This window comes from Curcuma longa, chromosome 3 (genome assembly GCF_044706935.1).
Source record: "Curcuma longa cultivar G26 ecotype Majalengka, Jawa Barat chromosome 3, ITB_CL_G26_1.1, whole genome shotgun sequence".
NCBI lineage: Eukaryota > Viridiplantae > Streptophyta > Magnoliopsida > Zingiberales > Zingiberaceae > Curcuma > Curcuma longa.
The window spans coordinates 1,495,822-1,515,993 of NC_133863.1; the positions used below are offsets into that span (position 1 = coordinate 1,495,822).

The following is a 20,172-nucleotide window of genomic DNA, read 5'->3' on the forward strand; positions in this document are numbered from 1 at the left end:
TATCATTTCCCTATTCTAAGAGTGTCATGATCAACAGTGATGATGCTTTCGAATGAGTTTTAGTTAGGTGTATAATCGAATCGAATAGGAAGAAGTTCGAGCTCAGGCTTGATTCATTTTCCCTAAGCTCGGGTTCGGCTCGAGTTCAATTCGAACTCTAATTCTTAAGCTCGAGCTTGACTTGTAATGAAATTAAATGGTTGGTGAACGGCTCGAGTTCGATTCAAAAATGGCTCGTTTAAAAGTAAACGAAATTAGTTCGAGTTCGGTTCAAAAATAATTCATTTAAAAATTGAACGAGTTTAGTTCGAACTTGATTCGTTAATATATAATATTTATAATATATATATACACACACGTTCACGAGCTTCTTAATTTGAAGACGTTCATGAGCCTCTAAATGAAAATGAACATATTTGTAAGCTCACGAATTAAATACTGTTAAACTTGAGCTCGGCTTGATAATATTTTTGAATTTGAAATCAAACTCAAGCTCGGCTTGTTAATTTAATCGAACGAACTCAAATGAATTTTTTTTTAAAATCGAGACTCGAATAGTTTGCGAGCAACTTGACTCATTTATGCCTCTAGTTTTAGTATGGGATGTTAGTTTTGTGAATTTGTTTATTAAATTTTATATAACTAATCAGAGTTTCCATATTGCTCTTAATTAGCAAATGAAGTAGTCAGATTAAGTGGGTGATTTAGCATTTTGTAGACTAAAATTAGATGGATGATACATTTAATATCAAAAGATAAATACAATTGAAGATTGTGTAAACTGTTACCATAGATATGAAAATTCGTGCAAAATCTTATGATAAATTATTAATTTACCCTGCGGGATTTGGTGGACTATCAAAATCCCGCATTTAGGGTTCGCGGACACAAATCAATTACCCCACTTATTCCAGATTTAGAGGGTCATCATCAAACAAAGACTTCCAGGCATGCCCGCAATCGCATAAAATATGGCAACTAGGAAGCCGTCGTCCGCCGTGATGTGATGGAATATCTAAAGCTCTGTAGTTCATATTTTCATTGAATGGTGAATAATCAACCAACAAGCTACATATTCAGTTATTTATACTGAAGATTTTGAATGGATTATTTATATTGCCATCTCATTCGCTGCTGCGATGCAAATCCCTTGGATGTAAAAGCAGAGCCAGACAAGACCTACAAGTTAAAAGCTGGTGAGAGAATCAAACGGGAGATCTTAGTGGAGCCACACACACAGCACAACTAGAGCAGTGGGTCGTAGTGGACATCGCCCTATCCCAATCACAATTCCTTATTTATTTCTAGATTGTAATCTAAAATGCCGTCCCTCTCGACCTGATTGAAGTGTACGCAGACGGCAGCAGAGCAGACATCCTCTTGCAGAAAGAATCAAAAGTTCCTTTCCCCCAATTCCAGGCATGCCAGGCCATGCGATTGCTATTGCCATTGCCTAGCTATTTGCCTATCCCTGATCCCAACAACGTATTCGAAGGCAGCTAGCTAGCTAGCTCTTAGCTGGGTTAGTTTAGTGGAAAAGGACGAGGATTCTTCTGGAGTAAGGAAAGAGATGGGCTGGTCAGTTTTGCGAAACTGGACTGGAATATGTGTCAGTGCCTGTTACCCTACTGTATTCCATGCAAGCTCTCTTACTACAGTCGAGCTTCACGTTGGATCAGTTATTGGCTCATCGTAAAGAGAGACTGTCATTAATGAAATAATGCCATATTGCTTTAGTTTTAATGCATGTTTATTGCACAATAATGAGCCATGGACCATTATATTAATCCCTTCCTCACACCTAACAGTTTGCTGTTTGATCATAAAATAAATATCGATGAACGCACAAAGAAGATGCTTATCTGTTCCCTGCTATGATAAATGTAATTTAAAATTCAACTACGGGGAAAAAAAGGAAAACAAAAAAAAAAGTATATCTGATGAGAAGTTGATGAACTCCAACATTCCATGGGCCCATGAAGCAGACGCAATGGATTGGTTTTGCTATTATGAATAGGACATGATACTACCTGGAATAATGACATGAACCAAGGAAGAAGTAAGAAGAATCCATTGAGCTATCTGTCAATGCACAGACTCATAATTAATATATACACAGCATGCATGGAATGATGACTACTATATACTACTGATGCATGGTATGATGACTGCTATTGTTTGCGGTCCCTTTGGTCCTCCATCTGCCATATATCTGCCATCTCTGATCTATCTAAGACACCGAGTTGATGCCAAATTGGAAGGTTAACTAATTCAGTTTAACGTGCTCAAGGATCGGAGGTGCAATGATGGTGCCTGGTGTTAGCCAGGAGGCCGGTGACATGAAATGAAAACTCATTTTGCTTCAAAGAATATCCTTTTTGAATATGAATGCACAATAATTCACAATGAAGAAGAGGGATCCAACTAGAAGATAACACTATATTAGGTGTAAAGGTATGTCTAATTAATATCACTCGCTTTAATGACCAATAAATTGGCTGTACGTATTGTACTATTAAAGTTAGACACTCAGGTATACTTAGTAATGAAGTACATGATTTTCCATTGAGTCACAACCAATCTCAATTCATACTTGATTATAACAATAAAATATTTATCGAGATTAGGGCACCTAAAGTGGATAGATATGATAAACTTTCCCAATTCCTATGTAACTAGCGTCGCACTCTCGAGACGTTAGCTAGGGTGGTACACGTTCCCAAGAAGTCTCTTTAAAGAATATCTAGGTTGTCTTCTCGGGATGTGTTGTGAAATTTTATTTGGTTGGTTGAGTGAGCAATTAATGGTGGCCTGCATTGATTTGATTAGACATTAGTTGTCTGCTATGCATATATATGTATATACATACATGCTTTCATATCATCAGACATGTAATTGAGCAAGCCCTCCATCCATGATTAATATCAAGAACGATCGATGTACTATGATTATGTAGTTCTTAACCTAATTAACTATGTTTTTATATACATTGGTGCGCCTCATGTGAAGTCATAATGTTATTTTAAGTTCACACCACCAATTCCAAGTCTTCAGATACATACTTACACTCTCAGACATGCATATTCAGCAAAAATAATCTCGAAGAATGGAATAAATACTGCCACTGAGATCTTTATTGGTGATTTTAATTATATCGTAATTCTAATTGTACAATCCGCATGCACAGACATAGTTCTTTCTATTCGTCAATTAATTCTATATATATGTATAGTGCGAATCTCTGGTCGGTGGTGGGCCTCTCGTCCTTTGACCAAACCTGTGCCCTTCAGTTTTTTGTTGTTTGTTTAAATGTATAATCTCGCACTGTGTTAATGTGTCGTGAACTGATTAATTAACGAAACGACTAAAGGAATAAAGAAGGTGTGATTTGTTTAATGCGTATAGAAATTATAATACTAGTTTTTTGTCAGAGGAGAGAATAATTGGTGAGGATGCATGGAGAAGAGATTTCTCGGGAGACTAGAGAATCGATCGCTTTGGGGTTTGAATTACATTTGCTCCTCGTCCCACAACAACGTGATCGTTGATCGTGCCTTTTCGTTATCTATCTCTTTCTTTCTCCTCCCTCGCAGTTGATTATTATCTAATGGACAATTGATTAATTAGCAGTATAGAGGGAGAGGGAGGTGTGAGCTGCCCACATGGTGAACCCGTCTCCTGTCCTGTTAAAGCACCAGCACGCCTGGTCCTGATGGCAGCAATGGCACCCAGAGAAATACATCTCCATGCATCTCTCATGGTGGTCTCGCCCACCAGTCCCAACCCCACAGCCGTCTTGTCGCTTTCCCTCTACCCATTCGTTTCCTATTTCTTTTTCATCAAAAGAAATGAACAATGATCCATCCCGTTAATTTGAACAGCTAGCTGGCTGGGTGGCCATCTGTGAATCGATTACGCAAAGGACAAAATTTCAAAGCCAAAGTTAAAGGGAAAAAAAAAAGTGAATTCAAGAAGAAGAAGAAGAAGAAGAAGAAGAAGGAGCGGCATGCAGTTGCAGGCAGCTGCTGCAGTGGCAACGATTCTTCTCCGCACTCGCCTCCTTTCTCTCTCGCTCACTCCAATTCCTGCTACTGCTTCTCCTCGGGATTCCTCCCCTCTCTCTGCTAGCTTTTCCTACTACTTATGCGCTCCATTTCCTTCCCTTCCTACTGCTCCAACTGTACTGCGGTGGCAGAGGAAGAGGAGAGGAGGATGGAGTGGAACGGAAGAGAGAGGTTGGGCATGTGTTCTTCTTCTTCTTCTTCTTCTCCAGGGAAGAAGTGGCCACAGGTAGATTAGGTTTCGTACTGTTTTTTTTGCACCAATAAGCCACGTGATCTGGCATAGGAGCCCTGTTCTTTCTCTCTCAGTCCATCGCTATCTCTGTCACATCAGTCAATAATTCTGCGTGCTTATTTTGTTGGCTAGCTCTTGTCACGGAACCTCCCTCTGCTTCCATTCTCATCATTCACTTCCTCGACCCTAACAGTATTACTGATACATCCTCTCTCTCTCTCTCTCTCTCTCTCTCTCTCTCTCTCTCTCGCTCTCTTCCTGCGCCTCCCTTGATTTCCTCGATTTTAATTTCTGTGCAGATGAAAGACGCACTCCTTGTTGCTCCAGCAAACAACAACAAAGGTACAACCGCTACCGCCACGCACAGCGCTGACACACATAATAATAATAAGGTAAGGGATCAGTCGATGGTGGAGAAGGCGTCGCCGGCGATGGCGATGGCGATGGCGAAGGTCGAGGCGCTGCGGTGCCCCCGGTGCGACTCCGCTAACACCAAGTTCTGCTACTACAACAACTACAGCCTCGCGCAGCCTCGCCACTTCTGCAAGGCCTGCAAGCGCTACTGGACCCGCGGCGGCACCCTCCGCAACGTCCCTGTCGGTGGCGGATGCCGGAAAAACAAGCGCGTCGTCAAGAAACCCCCCGCCGCCACTGGCGGCAGAAACCCCTCTCGCCCTCTTCTAAGTCCGCCGCCGGATCATCATCATCGTCAAATAATTCACACTAATTCCCTCCAGGCGGAGGCGGGGAGACCAGGCGCCGCCTCCTCCGACGCCGCCGCTGCGCTCTACGCGCACCACGCCCTGCAGCAGATGACCTCCGCTGCCTCGTTGCCGCTCATCTTTGATGGCCTCACCGACCCGTCCTATGCTGCTGCCGCCGCTGATCTGCTGCCGCATCTCGGCCTCGGAGTGCTCTCCTCCAGCCAAGATCTCGGCTTTCAACACCTGCCGCCGGTGAATTCCATACTGAGCGACGACAATCTACTGATTGGGTCCTCTATGCTTCCCTCTCCATCACTCCTCGCGTCGAGCATCAAGCATCCGATCAAGCAATTAGAGGAGCAATTCAATCAGTCTTTGCTCCCATTCGACACGAGTACCGATCAATTGGAGGCCTCCTCACTGATCCATGGAGGCATCAACGGGATGACGAAGGAAGTCAAACTAGAATCGTCGCAGAGCAACAATGTGATGACCGGCAACAGCTTCTCGCAGAATTGGCAGAACACCATTGTCCCCTCGGATGTCTATCCCTTGGATAACATCCCTCCACCTTCAGTTGCCATGTACTGGAACTCAACCACCGCTGCCGCCGCCGGCGGCATTAGTTGGTCGGATTTCAACACAAACTGCAGCTCCTCCATTGCTCCTCTTATCTAATTCCTTGTTAGCATAATCCCTCAACTTAAAGTAAGATCATTGGCTTCTTCATCTTCTTCACAGTTTTCATAAATTAAGATAATTACTGGCTTGCATTGGATCGATCTACGCCCAATAGCCAGAGGTATTAACAAGTATACTCGGATCGGATAGATCATGTCGGTCCGCAAGGAAATTAAGGTATGATCATCAAGCCCCTTGTGTTTTTAAATCATTGAGGCACGAAACAAGACTGGTTTAATTTGCTCCCAGAGGAACATCGCGTCCATTTGGTAACTAGCAATTAATTTCCAATCGCGCTGTTGGAAATTTATTAAGAAGATGATCAGCTGCAGCTCTTGCAAGTATGTATATATATAGCAGGGATTATGATCTACTGGTGTGGTTGGTTTTAAACTTCTTCATCAGTTCATATCAATATCTAATAGTTGATCTGCTGAAGAGACATGCCATTTAACAAATGCTCTTTTTTTTCACTTTCATTTCTTTGAAGTGCTTGCAGAAATTAAGGACCTGGTATAATTTTCCTCGAGTTGGTGTGTGACTAGTGTTTCCTTGTTTAATTTGTTCATATTTTTCTTTCCTGGACTGTATTAATTGATACATCAATGGACTGATCGATCATGAGTGGACTTGTTTTTTTGCTCTCAAAATTAACTTTGTTCACAGCCATTCAAGTGCCTTCAATTTCATGCAGTACTGTGTGCTGAATTCTGGCTTGATGATTCAATATAATTTAATTTAGTTGCTTTAATTCACTGCCTTTCCATCAGTTTGTCTCATTTTTATCAGTTAAATATTTAGGAGGGAAACTAAAGAAATTAAGGCACTGGGCCGGCATGGCTTGTGTCTCCTCCTTGTAGAAGGTGATAGTAAAAATGGCAGACATGCGTATCAACTTTTTCTCAGAGTTTGCTTGTCTTTAATTATTCATGGAAAACTCTTTATGGTCTTAAGGTAGCTTAGAAGAGTTCCAATCTCTAATTAGCCAAACAAAAAGATAGACACTTTTTCCTCATGTAACTTGTAGTAATTGGAACTATGTAGGTTGGTTTTGACTACAATAGTACTATATATCACTCTCTCCTTGACCATGTTTTTAATGCAGAAGAAAATTTATGGGTATAATTTATGTAACTGGCCAGGTTCAAATTTCATAATAATAAAATGTCCAAGTAATTAATCCAAAATTTTTAGTTGACTAGGGTTTTTTTCTTTAATTTGTGAGTGTGCGTGTGTGTGTGTGCTAACGTAAACTGGAAATAATTAAAGAGTGGTGTTTCAGACTTTTATGCTGTGGTATTTTATGACTGAAGACAAATGAAAAGCAAAAGGTTGATTCATTAGTGTGCCATGCAATTTTCTTTAGTTTCTTTTTCTTGAACAGTCAATTTGCCTTCAGTTTTTGTTGTTGTTGTTTAACTCTAAAGAATAGACGTCTCTCTCAATGCACACAAGATTCTAGGAATGAACACTACTTAATGTGCTTTTTATGACAGACCTGACTGAATGATGCATATAGACAATATATATGTGTGTGGATAGGACACATAACGTTTTTTCTTGTTAGCTAAGCTTTTTGCAGGAGAAATGATCGTATAATCAAATTTGACATGATACCAAAACCACGTCATGAATTTAAAACCCTCAGTTGTTCCTTGAGTTTTTCTTCTACTGTTTTCTGAATAATGAAGTTTAGGTTATCTCTTTTAAGTAGTTGTCTTGAAATGTAGCAAAAAGACTCTCATACACTTTGTCCTCCATCTCCTCAAAGATATTAGTGAGTCAAGGTAAGATTAATTAGATTATTATTAAGTCATGGGTTTTACATCTTCATTTAGATTTATGTAAAAAACATCCAAATCAATTAATGGTATTTATTATATTATCTGGTATTTTGTTGATGTTCTTTGTAACTTTCACTAATCTTTTTATTTTATTTTTTGTCTATAAAATATATGCTTTCTTTGGATTGTATATACAATTCAACTTTTTTTTGGTCAAGGGGTGGCCCTTGTTGCAGCTCAACTTTTTCCCCCCTTTTATTTTATCATTGATGGAGGATACAATTGATTTCTCTTAGATGCTATTATTCCTTTTATTTTATTCTTTCTAATAATTCTACACTTATATGTTGGCATTCTCATCTCTAGTATACAAACATAAGGATTTGAGAGTTTAGGGTTTAATATATAGTATATAGAGTTCAGGGTTTAAGGTATAATATTTTGATTAAATGAAGTGACAATTAAAATTAAAAAAATTATACTAGATGTTTATGGGGTGTGCAACGTAAGATCTGCAACATATTATATATATATGTGTGTGTATAAAGTGTGTGGCACTTAGTGATAACTTAACAAGAGGTTTGTCTTTGTTGAGAAAAACTATTAGTAATACCTTTCTGATCAAGCAAAAAAATCTTGCAAAAAAAAAAAAATAAGACCTTGTGAAAATTGAGGAGAAAATAGACAAAGATCAATACATATATATTTTTTAAAATGGTCTACTCAACATGTTGATCCATAACTATGGTTGTTTACTTCAATAATCAGTGATTTTCTGTTCCTTTCAGCTTGAATGAATAAATTAAATAATTAAATTATGCCCTGATCTCCAACATCATACCAAATAATTAACCTCTTATATTACTACCTCATTAACTTGAGTACTTAGCGATACATGAACCTTAATTTCTCGTTTATTTTTATTTTTTATTTTGAACACTTAATATCCCCAAGCTACATTCAGATAACAAATTAACTTAAATGGCTTCTAGCATTCCATTCTATGAATTTAAAATTCTCACATGCACCTTGGCATAAAAGTTTTTCAAACCTAATTAATTTAGAACTAAACCAAACAATTCTTGGTTCTGGTTAACTTATTGTATGAATGTTTTATAGCATCTAATTCCCAATTTTATCATGACAGTTCTAAGTTCCTTGGTCGTGGATTTCAGGACAATTCCTCTATCCTAGTGAAACAAAATGCTTCTTTATTTCTTTAATCTCAAACCGTTTCAGATGTTCGGACAATATAATATTGTGAACTGCAGAAGAAAAACTTTCTGAAATTAAAGGAACTTTTTTTTTCTCCTTGATTTTGTTTTATTTTTTTCTATACTTTTTGTCTTAAATATTTTTCAGTACCTGATCGATTTTAGACGCGATTCTTTCTCTCCCTTCGACGAAAGCAATCAAATCATAATTTGGACTCGCGTGTCGTCTCCTCGTGTTGTGGAGCACACAGACATGGGAGCAGCTTTAGTGGCACCTGCCATTTTGTATCGTCAGTGGATACTGCATCAGCTGAGTGATGAGTGACCTCGGTCCCCGCATGCGAGATGATTGCAGCGCAGGCCACTGTTGCATGGGAAAAGAAACCATGGGAAGCTTTGCACAACAACATATGCATGCACTACTGTATATATATCTGCTGCCACTTCAATCCCACTCGAATATAATTAAAACCACATAATCTTACATATAAATCCGTAATATTACATAGGAAAAAAGACAAAGATATACATTGATTAGTAAATGGTTAAGTGTCTGCCTTTTGATCGAGTCAGGAGGCAAAGACTTGTGTTCTCAATGCTTTCAGAAGCTGTACATGTTTTAAACTTTTTGGAATCCCTTGTTATCAAAGGCTTCGATGTACTTTGTATCTAGCTCAATTCAATTCAGTAATTTTATAAGTAGTATAGTGTTTTGTTTGATAAATGAACTTTTAAATCATAAATATAATGAAGAGTTTTTAATTTTTTCAACCTGAATGTGTAATTGTTTCGTGATAAGATTAAATTTATTACAGTAGTAAAAAGTATACATATTATCATGGAAACGTAATGTCCACGAAGAAGATGACCCCCAACTTTAAGTAAGAAAAGCATAATCATAATCCCCGACAAAGATTTCCTTATCCTGCAAGTAATGTAGGTCAAGCTGTAGTCTTCGAGTTGGATGCCAGAATAATGCATCATTAAGCACTCATCCACGCACCTAATCCAACTTCTTGCAATTATATTAAAGTAACAAGAAGAGCGATCATTCAGATTCAACCTCTAACATTAGAAAAATGCTCAAATCGACCTGTCAAATAGTTTCATCCAAGGATTTTGACACAACTTAATCCATTCCCAGTGTCTTCATGCATGGCCAAGAATACCGTCAAACACCAGGTTAATTAATTAACTGACAAAAGTTGTGTGATCTCAGAGAGGAAAACTGAAAACTTCTCCCGCAGATTCCAAATCCATGTAACCACAACAGCAGCAGAAAAGAAGACATCAACGCATGCAATATCTATGACAAGAAGTAGCTCAGTCCAAATTCTTGCAATTTATTGCAGATTATTTTGGGATCTAATTTATAAAAACATGACAAGAAGTTTTTCCTCTCACTATATCTCTGATCGACTGACTATTTCTGTCTACACCTCTGAACGACAAAAAGATTCAAGGACTCAATTGGAGGCTTTGATTAGGTGATGAACCTATCGAGCAACACATGATCAAATCTACTGCATGAGACATTAACATGATTATGGAGGCGGAGGTTGGGGAGTGGAGTTTGCATTGTTGAAGACCATGTTGTTGTTTGATTGATGTCTGATCTGGTGTCGATCTGCTGTAGCAGCAGGAGTTGCTGCGTTGCCTTGCTGCTGTTGTTGTAGTTGTTGGAACAATAGCAAGTTCTGGTGCTGCATCGTCAAGGACAACCGGGGCTGTTGCACGAACCGCTGGAGGCTGATCCCGTCCAAGGGGTCGAGCCCTGGCGCCGCCGGCATCGGTGCCAGGGGGAATTCCCCTGGGAGGACGCCTCCAGGAATCTGAAAAGCAGCGAGCTCGTCTCCGGCGAGGCCAGCAACACTCCCACCGCTGCCGTTGTAGAAGAATTGCGCCGGCGTAGGCAAGGGAGCACCAATCACACCGACCGACGCGGCTATAGCCGGAGCAGCATGCAGCATCTGCGGTTGTCCAGGAAGTTTGAGCGCTGCGGCTGAAGAAGGAGACGGAGAGAGCTTTCTGTTCCTTCGGTGGTTCTTCTTGGAGCTGCTGCCTCCCTCGGGGACATTGCGGAGGGTGCCACCGTGCGTCCAGTGACGCTTGCAGGTCCGGCAGTAGTACCTCGGCTGCGATGTGTTGTAGTTGTTGTAGTAGCAGAATTTGGTGTCGCCGGACCCGCACCGCGCGCACGGCACACGCGGAGGTGGCGCCGCCGCAGCCGCCTGATGCGACCGCTGCCGCTTCTGCTGCTGCTGCTCCTCCATCGATCAATCAATGCTCTGGAAAAAGAATGGAGATTTCTGCGACTACTTGTAGAGGAAGACCAGAACAGGATCCAATTAATGCAGATATGAATGGATAGGTCTGAGAGGGGAGATTAATATTCTACGCGCCACTAAATCACCGAGCTTGGAACGCGATTCACTGCACGAAACCCCAAGCTCAAAAACTATATCGGGAATTTGATTCGCACATGGATAAATAAATCATCAAATCTCTTCTTATATATCAATATATTCTCTCTATGCATGCGTTTAAAAATTAATTTACACGGATGAATTGATAATCAGGAGATGACTGATGAGCAATGAGCAAGGGAAGACAGAAGAGAGAAGAGAGGGAGGAGGAGGAAGAAGGGGAAAAAGTTTGGGACGAGAGGAAAAGGTCAGGAGGAAGGCATGCATGAAGCTGTTAGGAATTAAAGGTGACAAGGGAAGCAGTTGTAGTATTGTTTTGGATTGGGTCGGGTCCCCCTCAGCCTCCGGCCTTGATCAGTAATGCTAATAATGGGTGAAAAGGGACAAAATTAAGCCTGTAAGATGTAGAAAGAGAAGGGAAGGGAAGGGTAGGGGAAGGAGGCGCGCGTGAATGGGGCGAGGGGGGGAGGAAAGCTGCCGCTGCTGTCAGAAGCTGCCGCTGCTGCAGCTGCGGCCTGCAGCGGAGGTAGAGAGGCTGTGCAGTGTCCTCGGAGCGCACTCATCGCTTCCATAGCAAAACAGGAAGTGTAAATTTTTTTTGGGAAAAAATAGCTTAATTTAATTATGGCTAAATAGATTTTTTATGAAAAGATAATGTATTGTAGGTAAATGAAAATGAATAATTGATATACATATATATATATATATAATATAAATAAATTCTGGAAAAATTATTTTAATTCTCTATAAAAATAATATAAACAAGTAGTTTGAATGTATATAAAATAGAATTTTTTGTTACTTTTCACTATTATACAGTGCATAGGAATTTCTTGTGAACCAATTAAATGTGACAACTTTTATTGAAGAGGCAAATTGTTATATATATATATAAACGCTTGTAACGACCTCAAGAATCAGTTGTGAACTTAGAAAACTCCATGCCCATCATTCTTTGTTCATAAGGATTTGCAACTTTGAATGAAGTAGCAATTGTGGTATAGGATTGTAAACGAATTAAATATTTATAAGTAAATTTGATATTCGGTTTCATAAAAATTTATTTATACTTGTCTAATGTATACAAAATCAATTAAATTAATAAATTTAAATAATTTATTAAATTAAATAAACAAATTTAAACATATGTATTATCAGTTCTTTGATGTTCATAAATAAAGATCGTAAAATATTCATGAATAATATTTATGAATTATATTCATCAATAAAATTTTATTAATATAGTAAATAAATAAAAAAATCAAATAAATATGTTTTAAAATATAAAAATTTTTAAATAATTAAATAAATTTGAATTAAGAATTTGATAATATTTAAACGGATCGATCATACTCATAAAAAAATTAAATGAAATTTAAACAACTATTTGAAATAAGATTCATTTTAAATTTGACTCGTCTAGGCTCAATTACCTTATCAAATAAATTTAAATATTACAAATCTTGGATAGACTTGATTCATTTACAGTCTAATAATAATTTATAAATTATAAAATTAGGAGACCCGTCCATCCGAAGCAATAAGTAATGAGAAACAGTATAAAGAGTAATGATTCTCTGCATGAAAACCCAACAGAAAAATACAGCAAGACAGACACAGACATGGCAGTGGAGCCCATCTGTTGCATTTTCCTGCTGGATTTTCATGCACAGAATCATTACTCCAGTATAAAACACATGGATGGGGAGAAGAATTGGAGTGCAAAATAAAAAAAAAATAAAAATAAATTCACTTTTATAATGCCTTGGAGTTGGAATGATAGTTTTTTTTTTTTTTTTTTTTTTGTTTATTTGTAGCAATCAGCGATACTAAAAACATGTAATCGGCAGGGCTCAAATTAACTTGAATTTGGTTCGGCAATGCTTAATTCACTAACAGGTCGCCTCGAGATTATGTTTTTTTAGTGAAAATAAATTTCTTTGTGGATCATGATTGAATATTCGAATTGAAACAAATATATAAATCTCTTTATGAAAATCTGACCGTCAATGTCCAACAATCTGAGCGTTTAAAATTTTTACGGATCACTTCAAAATTAATTGATTTAAAAGAACTTGACATCTGGAAAAAAAAAAAGCTGATAAGCAAATGATAAGGACAAAACCCTCGCCCTCTGGCCACCGCTCTCTCCTCCCACCCTCCCTCCTTCCCTCCCTTCGCCTTTGTCGACTCTCCTTCCCTGGATCCGTCGTCTTCTTTAGCAATTCTTCTGGTGCGTCTCTCTCCTTAGTGTGCTTGCCTTTCTCTTAGCTTCTTTTGCTGCAGTTTGTGGATTCGTGTGTAGGTCTAAAGCAGTGTGACCCTGATGGAGCGGAGGCGAAAGTTCTGGAGGAGGTGGCCGCGGGGATTCATGCCATGAAAGCACGGCAAGTACTTTATGTGCATCGTGGCTTCTCATTGATTGACGCAGCCCAGTTTGTTCTTGAATTGGTGTGTGAATTAGGTCGCTGTAATTTGCTACGTCGTTCAGTTCGATTGTGTTTGTTTCAATTTCAATTTATTGTTTTAGTTTAACCTAGTTTGTTGGCTTGGTTTTGAAGTGATTAACTTTATCTGTTTGATGAAATGTGTCATTCGTATTCATACATCATATGGATTCTGGATCTGGTCGTGTTTATTGGTCTGTAAGAAATATAATTTTGAGCATTGTTATGGAATTGTTAATTATTTTGACAAAATGTATTGCCAGCTATTATGTTTGTTGATTTCTCAACCCTCGTTTTTGAGTCTGCAAATGTTTTCTTAATCAACTGGTCTTTATGATCTCTGCAGCCTGGAGGAGTTCAATTCTTGGTTCGATTTCACCGTTCTCTTTTTTTTTCCCCTTCTTTGTAAATACAATGATAATGATACTAGCTTTATGGATTGGTTAGTGAAAATTAAAAGGTCTAATTTCCTGATTGAAGTGAATCTGTTCTGCCTGCATCGTTGCTGCTTCAAGGAATTTTTTCCAGTTCTTTATGTTGAATCATCTTTTCTCATTTGGTCCCAGCATGCCAATCATATGAAGACGTCTATATGATAAAACTTACACTAGATATCATTTAGATTTTTCTTCATAATTAACAATGCACTAGTGCTATGCTGGAACCCTTAATCTAGCTTGTTATTCTAGAGGTAATGAAGCCATCTGAAACAGTGGAAGTCATAGAAAGTTACTTCATCTGTCCAGCCTCCCTTCTTCTCATGGTAGGGATCCTTTTGACTTCCAATACATGTTCTTTCACCTTTTTCATATCATACATGTTGATATTGTTCCTGTATCAGGTGGGAGATTGAGTTTCACTGATGTGGTATATGGGAACAGACATGGTTTTCTAACCATTTTAACTGAGCCACTAAACCTTTCTGGAGAGCCTTTTATCGTTGATCAGGTTTTTCTACTGAAGGTTTTGCTTCGATTAATATTAGGCTTACGGGAAAAGTTAATGGACAGGTTTTTCTACTGAAGGTTTTGTTTCGATAAATTTAGGCTTAAAGAAAAAGTTAATGGATAAGATATATTGTTGTCAAATTTCCCACGTATTCAAATCTAGTTTTTAATTCCAATTCTTTGTCATTGTAAGTGTGAGATGCATGTCTAAACAATGACTACTGTAAATGATATGAATCAACTATTTGAGTTAGAATCTTATCTTGCAATTGGCTTCTTTTTAACATTATCTTGAGTAATAGCCAAATTATCTAGATCTATTTTGATTGTGTTGAGTAAATTTTCCCCACTTACACCTTTAAATATAATTAATTGTCTAAATATGCACTGTAGATCTTCTTCAAAATTTCGATTGTAAATGAGGGTCATACCTATACATTAGTGGTTGGTAAACATATTTTTTTTCTCATAATAATCTCACATCCATTTCAACATTCATATATTTTACTTTTTTCTTAATCTTAATTCAAAGGCCATAAGCATGATTGGTAGTGCCACTCTTTCATCCTTTCCTTTTGAGCTACGGGGCATATAAGAGAAATTCTGTTCCTTTTAGTTTATTTTATTGATCTCTCCTTGTTGAATAATATATGTAAGACATTCAGGATCGTGCAGCTTGGCTATAATTTTTTCCCCCTTTAGTACTACTATAAATTTCATGCAGTCAACTTTTGGTTTCTGCTCAACCCAAGTCCTTTTGTTCAAAGCTTATCATCAAACATATGATCAATTGGCGTATCATCTACAAATGACATGCACCATGGTGGCTTTTTAACGAGATCATCTAGTATCAACATAAAATTTACAAGAGTTAACCCATGATGAACTTGCTGTTCAAGAATTCATTTATGATATTTCTGTTAATTTTCAAGATGGATGGAACCTAAAAACTCGACCTATTTAGATTGGTCTGAAATAGATCCTCATATTTTGATTTTAAACTGGTTGGATGAATAGACCATTTTAGAAGGCCAGTTCCGAGTTATATATTGCTTCAAAACATTAGATTAAAATAGAATTAAGGGTAAAATGAGGAAACACGATATTTCCTAAATTACTTGTGTGAATAACTACTGGCCAAAAGAGTCAACAAATGTGATTGTTAAATCAATCAAGTAGTGGAACTTTCAAACTTCTGCAGAATATAATGTTAGTGCTTTCTTCATTTAACTTGTGAGCTTGAAGTGGTTTCTTCAAAATACGGAAAGATTTTGACGTGGTTTACATGCTTATGGAAACGAAGTAGATTCAGTGCCCACCTACATTTCTTTCTGCATTTGTTTTGATCTCAAATGGATAGAATATCATTGAAGATGAAAATATATGTTAGACTTTCTTCCTGAAACTAGCTACTATTTTTCTTTCTGCATCAGTTTCGATCTCAACTGGATATTGTATTATTGAGGATATGACAATTTATGTTCTGACTTTCTTCTTGCAACTTAGCATCTAAGCTCTTGAGATAAGTAGGGTTCAGCGAAATTTATGTTAGCATTAGAGTGAAGTAGGTTCATTGTTATAATCTAGCTTTAGGTGTTCATTATCATCATCCCATGGCTATCTCAACTATTTATTTGGAAGGTACATGATTTCATCCCTCCTTTGAGCTTAGGCCCATCCATCTAGCTCTTTGCTTAAGATTTTACAGCAAGTTTTCACCTCGTAGAATTATACTACATATACAAGAGTGTAAAAGGAAAACTGATATCTTTCATACTGCCTTTAGATTTTAGGATAAGTTTCTGCCCCAATCAAATTTAACCATTACATTTGTAGATCTGAAAACTCTTAGAAGATTGTAGTTTTATTATTTCTAACTTTTACCTAAACAATGTGTACTCTATAAATGTTTAACATATGATCAGATGTGCATATACTTAATTGCTAAGCATCAATATGGATTTGAAAATTTTGATTTACTGCTGTTGTTCTAACGGAATTTTAATGCCATGTCTCACACATTGCATCTGTCAAAGTAATGCAAGTAAAACGATTCATTGAGTTTGGATATCTGTCGCAAAGTTGTTATTTCTTTACTCTCAAATCGCTTAAGTGTAATTCTTTCATCACATGTTCTAATTAAGTCTGTGATCACTGCTTATAATATTCAAGTTACAAATGTTTCAGTAAAAGAATCTGCTGAAATGGATGATTTACTTTACATCGAGATAATGATAAATAGAAATCATTGAGTGATGCATGTTAATTGTTTGTTAATCTTGTATCTTCCAGATTTAGCGCTAAGGCTTCTTTAGTTTCTGACTTTAAAATGGAAAATATATTTATTCTGTTTTGTTTATATATATATACATAAGTGGTATTATAAAAAATCTTAATTAAATAAATTGAATCCGATTTGAAAATTATAAATTCAAATTTTGATAATCTGACCAACTTAAATAATCCGATAGATTCAATTAAAAAATATTTATTATTATTTTTTAAGATAATATTTTATTTATATCTTAATTTCATCATTGTCATATTAATCTTTTATCATTAATATAAATAAAATATCTAATTTTTTAAATAAAGTTTAATTTATTCTAAAATAATTTTTTCATTTTAAATTTAAATTAATCCGGATCCATTCGAAGCCGATCCAATCTAAAATAATTTTAAATCTAATTCAATCTGACCCCGAATCCTAAATTTTAACTCTCGATATTTTTTCAATATAGATTCCGATCGGATTTAATAGTGGGTTTTCGAATCCTAAATTTTAACTCTCGATATTTTTCTTACATTCCGATCGGATTTAATAGTGGGTTTGTTAGGACCCTAATCATTATATACAATCCGCGCCGACGGTCTCATGCCACGCGTCGCGCTATTTATGGTCGTCCTCGCTTCGGTGTGTTCGGCAGCGTCGACATCGAGTCGCCGTTATCACGCGTCGCGCTATTTATGGTCGTCCTCGCTTCGTTGTGTTCGGCAGCGTTGACGGCGAGTCGCCGTTATCTTCCCTGAAAGGGCTACGCCGCTTCGCCGTGGGCGGCCGCGTGTCGCGACATGGCGTGATAATTAAACCGCTGATGGAGTCTGTTCGGTCCTTTAAACTTGATTAGCCTTCATGTTTGTGGGGCCCGCTTTGCTACTGATGGGTCTCCAAATGAGTGCGTCGATGAAGAGCAGGGCAAGCCTCCGTCGCTTTCGTCGCTTTCGACACTTTCTCCTTTCAATCCATGCCGTCCGTCATCTCACCTCGCGTTATTTATGGAACGCGCGCGGGTGCCACAGGAACAACGACGGCTTAGCGACGGAGAGTGTAATTAAGCAGGCGAATGGGTGAGAAGATTGTTACGGAGGCGAAAGGGAAGCCCGATTCCGCCGTCGGAAGCGGCGGAGAAGGCGACGAGATGCATTTCCGCGGGGTGAGGAAGCGGCCGTGGGGGCGCTACGCGGCGGAGATACGCGACCCCATCAAGAAGAGCCGCGTGTGGCTGGGCACATTCGATACGGCGGAGGCGGCGGCGAAGGCCTACGACGCCGCCGCGCGCGAGTTCCGCGGGCCCAAGGCCAAGACCAACTTCCCCCGCACCGCCGACGCCTGCGGTAGCCCAAGCAGCCAGAGCTGCAGCGCCGTCGTCGAGTGCTCTGTAAAAGATGCCGCTCCGCGGCCGCGGCCGCCTCCCTCCCAGCTCGATGTCAACCTCGTCTACAGAGGCGGCGGCGTTTGCGCATCCGGCGGCACGCTGTTTGCCTTCCAACCATTCTCTCTCTTCTACTTTGACCAAATCGCCAGATCTGGGACGATGCCGGCGACTCACCGTCATCTGCCGCCTCTACGCCGGCCGATGGTCGTCGCCTGCTTCCAGTCCCCGCGCGAAGTAACCGCCCATAGCGACTCGGATTCCTCCTCCGTCGTAGATCCACAATCGGACCTCTGGTCACCGGCGCCGCAGCCACTTTCCAAGACGTCACGTCTCGATCTGGATCTCAACCTCCCGCCGCCTGAGACGGTGGAGTGAACTTTGCAGGAGCGCCGTATCCCTGGTCGAGTTTCTTCTCTTTTTTTTTTTAATTTTCAAAAGAAAAGAAAAAAAAAAAAAACCCCGTCGGCGATGTGTAATTTAGTTGCCTTCTTCCATTGTCAAAAATCATTTAACAATACGCGCGACTTCGTTAGCCGGCAGCCGTTTTGTCTTCATCCTCGCATTTAATTCACAGATCCCTTTCCTGGAACTGACTTTAAGACGTCGCGACACGTGCGTGTTGACGACGTCTGCCTCGTGTCTCTCGTCTGAAATCGCCAACTACGGTCCCGCCTTCTGCGACCGACGCGTGTAAAAGCACCGTCATGCTTAACGGCGGTCCGTTGGCGGTGGGGAGAAGAGTCGCGTGCGAATCTAATCCGTCCGACGAAGTTTTCGCGCACGTGACCGCGTGGAATCAAGACAGTGGGTGGGGTGGGCCTGGTGGCCGTGGTGGACCGCGGTCGCACGCGGAGGCAAGTTTGTCGTGATCGCGGCGCGATGGCCGAACATCATCCACAGAATAAGCAACCGGATGACGTAGCGATTACTTCGGAGGAGGCCACGTGATGATCCGTTGGCGTGGAAAGGACGGCGGTACGTACGCCGCTGTCTCGGTGGGGACCGCGTGCGAGGCTGCCGCCCCAGTTGGGCGGCCGGCTTTTTGTTATTTCGGGATGCCACGTACTTTGCCGGACAGTACGCCGTCAGCGAGACGTGGGAGCGTCTTGACGGACGTCGACGCGTCTGGGATTTGCGGGATCCAATCACGTCAGCCAGTAGATTTGGACCGTTTAATTCACTCAGGGTTCATATAAGAAATTGCATTGAAAATTTGAAGATTAAATGCTATGTTTAATTCACTCAAATATTCGGATTTGAAAATTTTCAAAATTTACGGTGCAGTTTTAGGTTGAACCAGATTGTTTTTATTTTTTTATTTGTCTCAATTTGAAAGGTTAATTTAAAATAAAAATATGCATATTAATTTTAAAGAAAACAATTTTCAGATCAAGGTATATCGATTAAATTTATAGAAGTGAATACCAATAAAAACCTAACTTTTTATATTCATAGCTCGGAAGAGTCTTTCTCTTGCCTCAAAATGGTCTTGCTTTTATTTTAAGCAATTTTCACCCGGGACTTAGCTTGATTGATTCACATGTACGGTCGTCAATTTAGAAGATTAGGTCGGTTGATACGTCCTATCAAATAATTTAAGTGGATTTGATTAGTATTTTATTAATTTATTTTTAAGGTGGGTCTGGATGCTTTGATTCGCTTGGGCTCATGACTCGTGTTGATCAACTCCAAGTGGATTTGAATTGATCCGTGGATTGAGATTTTTTTAATTTAAAATAAAAGTGTAAAATTTATTGGGCTTGTGGGCTTAACCCACATATATAAAAAAGATGAGTTGCTAAGTTGTTTGTGCATGAATGGGTCGTCATTGATTGACTGTCAAATACTTTTTGAGTCCAAGTGGAAAGCTGAGTGCCAAGTGGAGTGCCTCTTTTCTCGAGTTCAAGTGGAAAGTTGAGCCAAATGTTGCGATGCCCAAGTGGCCCTTGTGCTTCTAGAATTCGAGTACCCAAGAGGGTTGATGTCAAGTGCCGAGTCGGCGAGTACCAAGTTGGCC

The 20,172-nt window shown here is 39.2% G+C and overlaps 3 protein-coding genes across 3 annotated transcripts; all 3 read left to right on the forward strand.

The window, feature by feature from the left end:
- The first annotated feature begins 4,030 nt into the window (after positions 1-4,030).
- Positions 4,031-6,306, forward strand: LOC141825132 (uncharacterized). Its single transcript, XM_074712522.1, has 2 exons — positions 4,031-4,290; positions 4,596-6,306. The coding sequence occupies exons 1-2, from the start codon at positions 4,144-4,146 to the stop codon at positions 5,676-5,678; spliced, it is 1,230 nt and encodes a 409-aa protein (XP_074568623.1). The 5' UTR covers positions 4,031-4,143; the 3' UTR covers positions 5,679-6,306.
- Positions 6,307-13,214: 6,908 nt separating this feature from the next.
- On the forward strand, positions 13,215-14,682 carry LOC141822984 (phosphatidylglycerophosphate phosphatase 1, chloroplastic/mitochondrial-like). Its single transcript, XM_074710272.1, has 4 exons — positions 13,215-13,338; positions 13,411-13,628; positions 14,229-14,280; positions 14,394-14,682. The coding sequence occupies exons 1-4, from the start codon at positions 13,215-13,217 to the stop codon at positions 14,573-14,575; spliced, it is 576 nt and encodes a 191-aa protein (XP_074566373.1). The 3' UTR covers positions 14,576-14,682.
- A 3,158-nt stretch (positions 14,683-17,840) lies between these two features.
- Positions 17,841-18,974, forward strand: LOC141824820 (ethylene-responsive transcription factor 8-like). Its single transcript, XM_074712152.1, has one exon. It carries the CDS (start codon positions 17,844-17,846, stop codon positions 18,528-18,530), a length of 687 nt encoding a protein of 228 aa, XP_074568253.1. The 5' UTR covers positions 17,841-17,843; the 3' UTR covers positions 18,531-18,974.
- The last annotated feature ends 1,198 nt before the right edge of the window (positions 18,975-20,172 follow it).

Bases quoted from the DNA above. Each gene is read 5' to 3' on its own strand.
- LOC141825132 (XM_074712522.1), top strand. From the start codon at position 4,144: ATGCGCTCCATTTCCTTCCCTTCCTACTGCTCCAACTGTACTGCGGTG. The intron at 4,291-4,595 runs GTAGATTAGGTT...ATTTCTGTGCAG, and splicing joins CAGGGAAGAAGTGGCCACAG to ATGAAAGACGCACTCCTTGT.
- LOC141822984 (XM_074710272.1), top strand. From the start codon at position 13,215: ATGATAAGGACAAAACCCTCGCCCTCTGGCCACCGCTCTCTCCTCCCA. The intron at 13,629-14,228 runs GTTTTAGTTTAA...CCCTTAATCTAG, and splicing joins TGTTTCAATTTCAATTTATT to CTTGTTATTCTAGAGGTAAT. The intron at 14,281-14,393 runs GTTACTTCATCT...TTCCTGTATCAG, and splicing joins AACAGTGGAAGTCATAGAAA to GTGGGAGATTGAGTTTCACT.
- LOC141824820 (XM_074712152.1), top strand. From the start codon at position 17,844: ATGGGTGAGAAGATTGTTACGGAGGCGAAAGGGAAGCCCGATTCCGCC.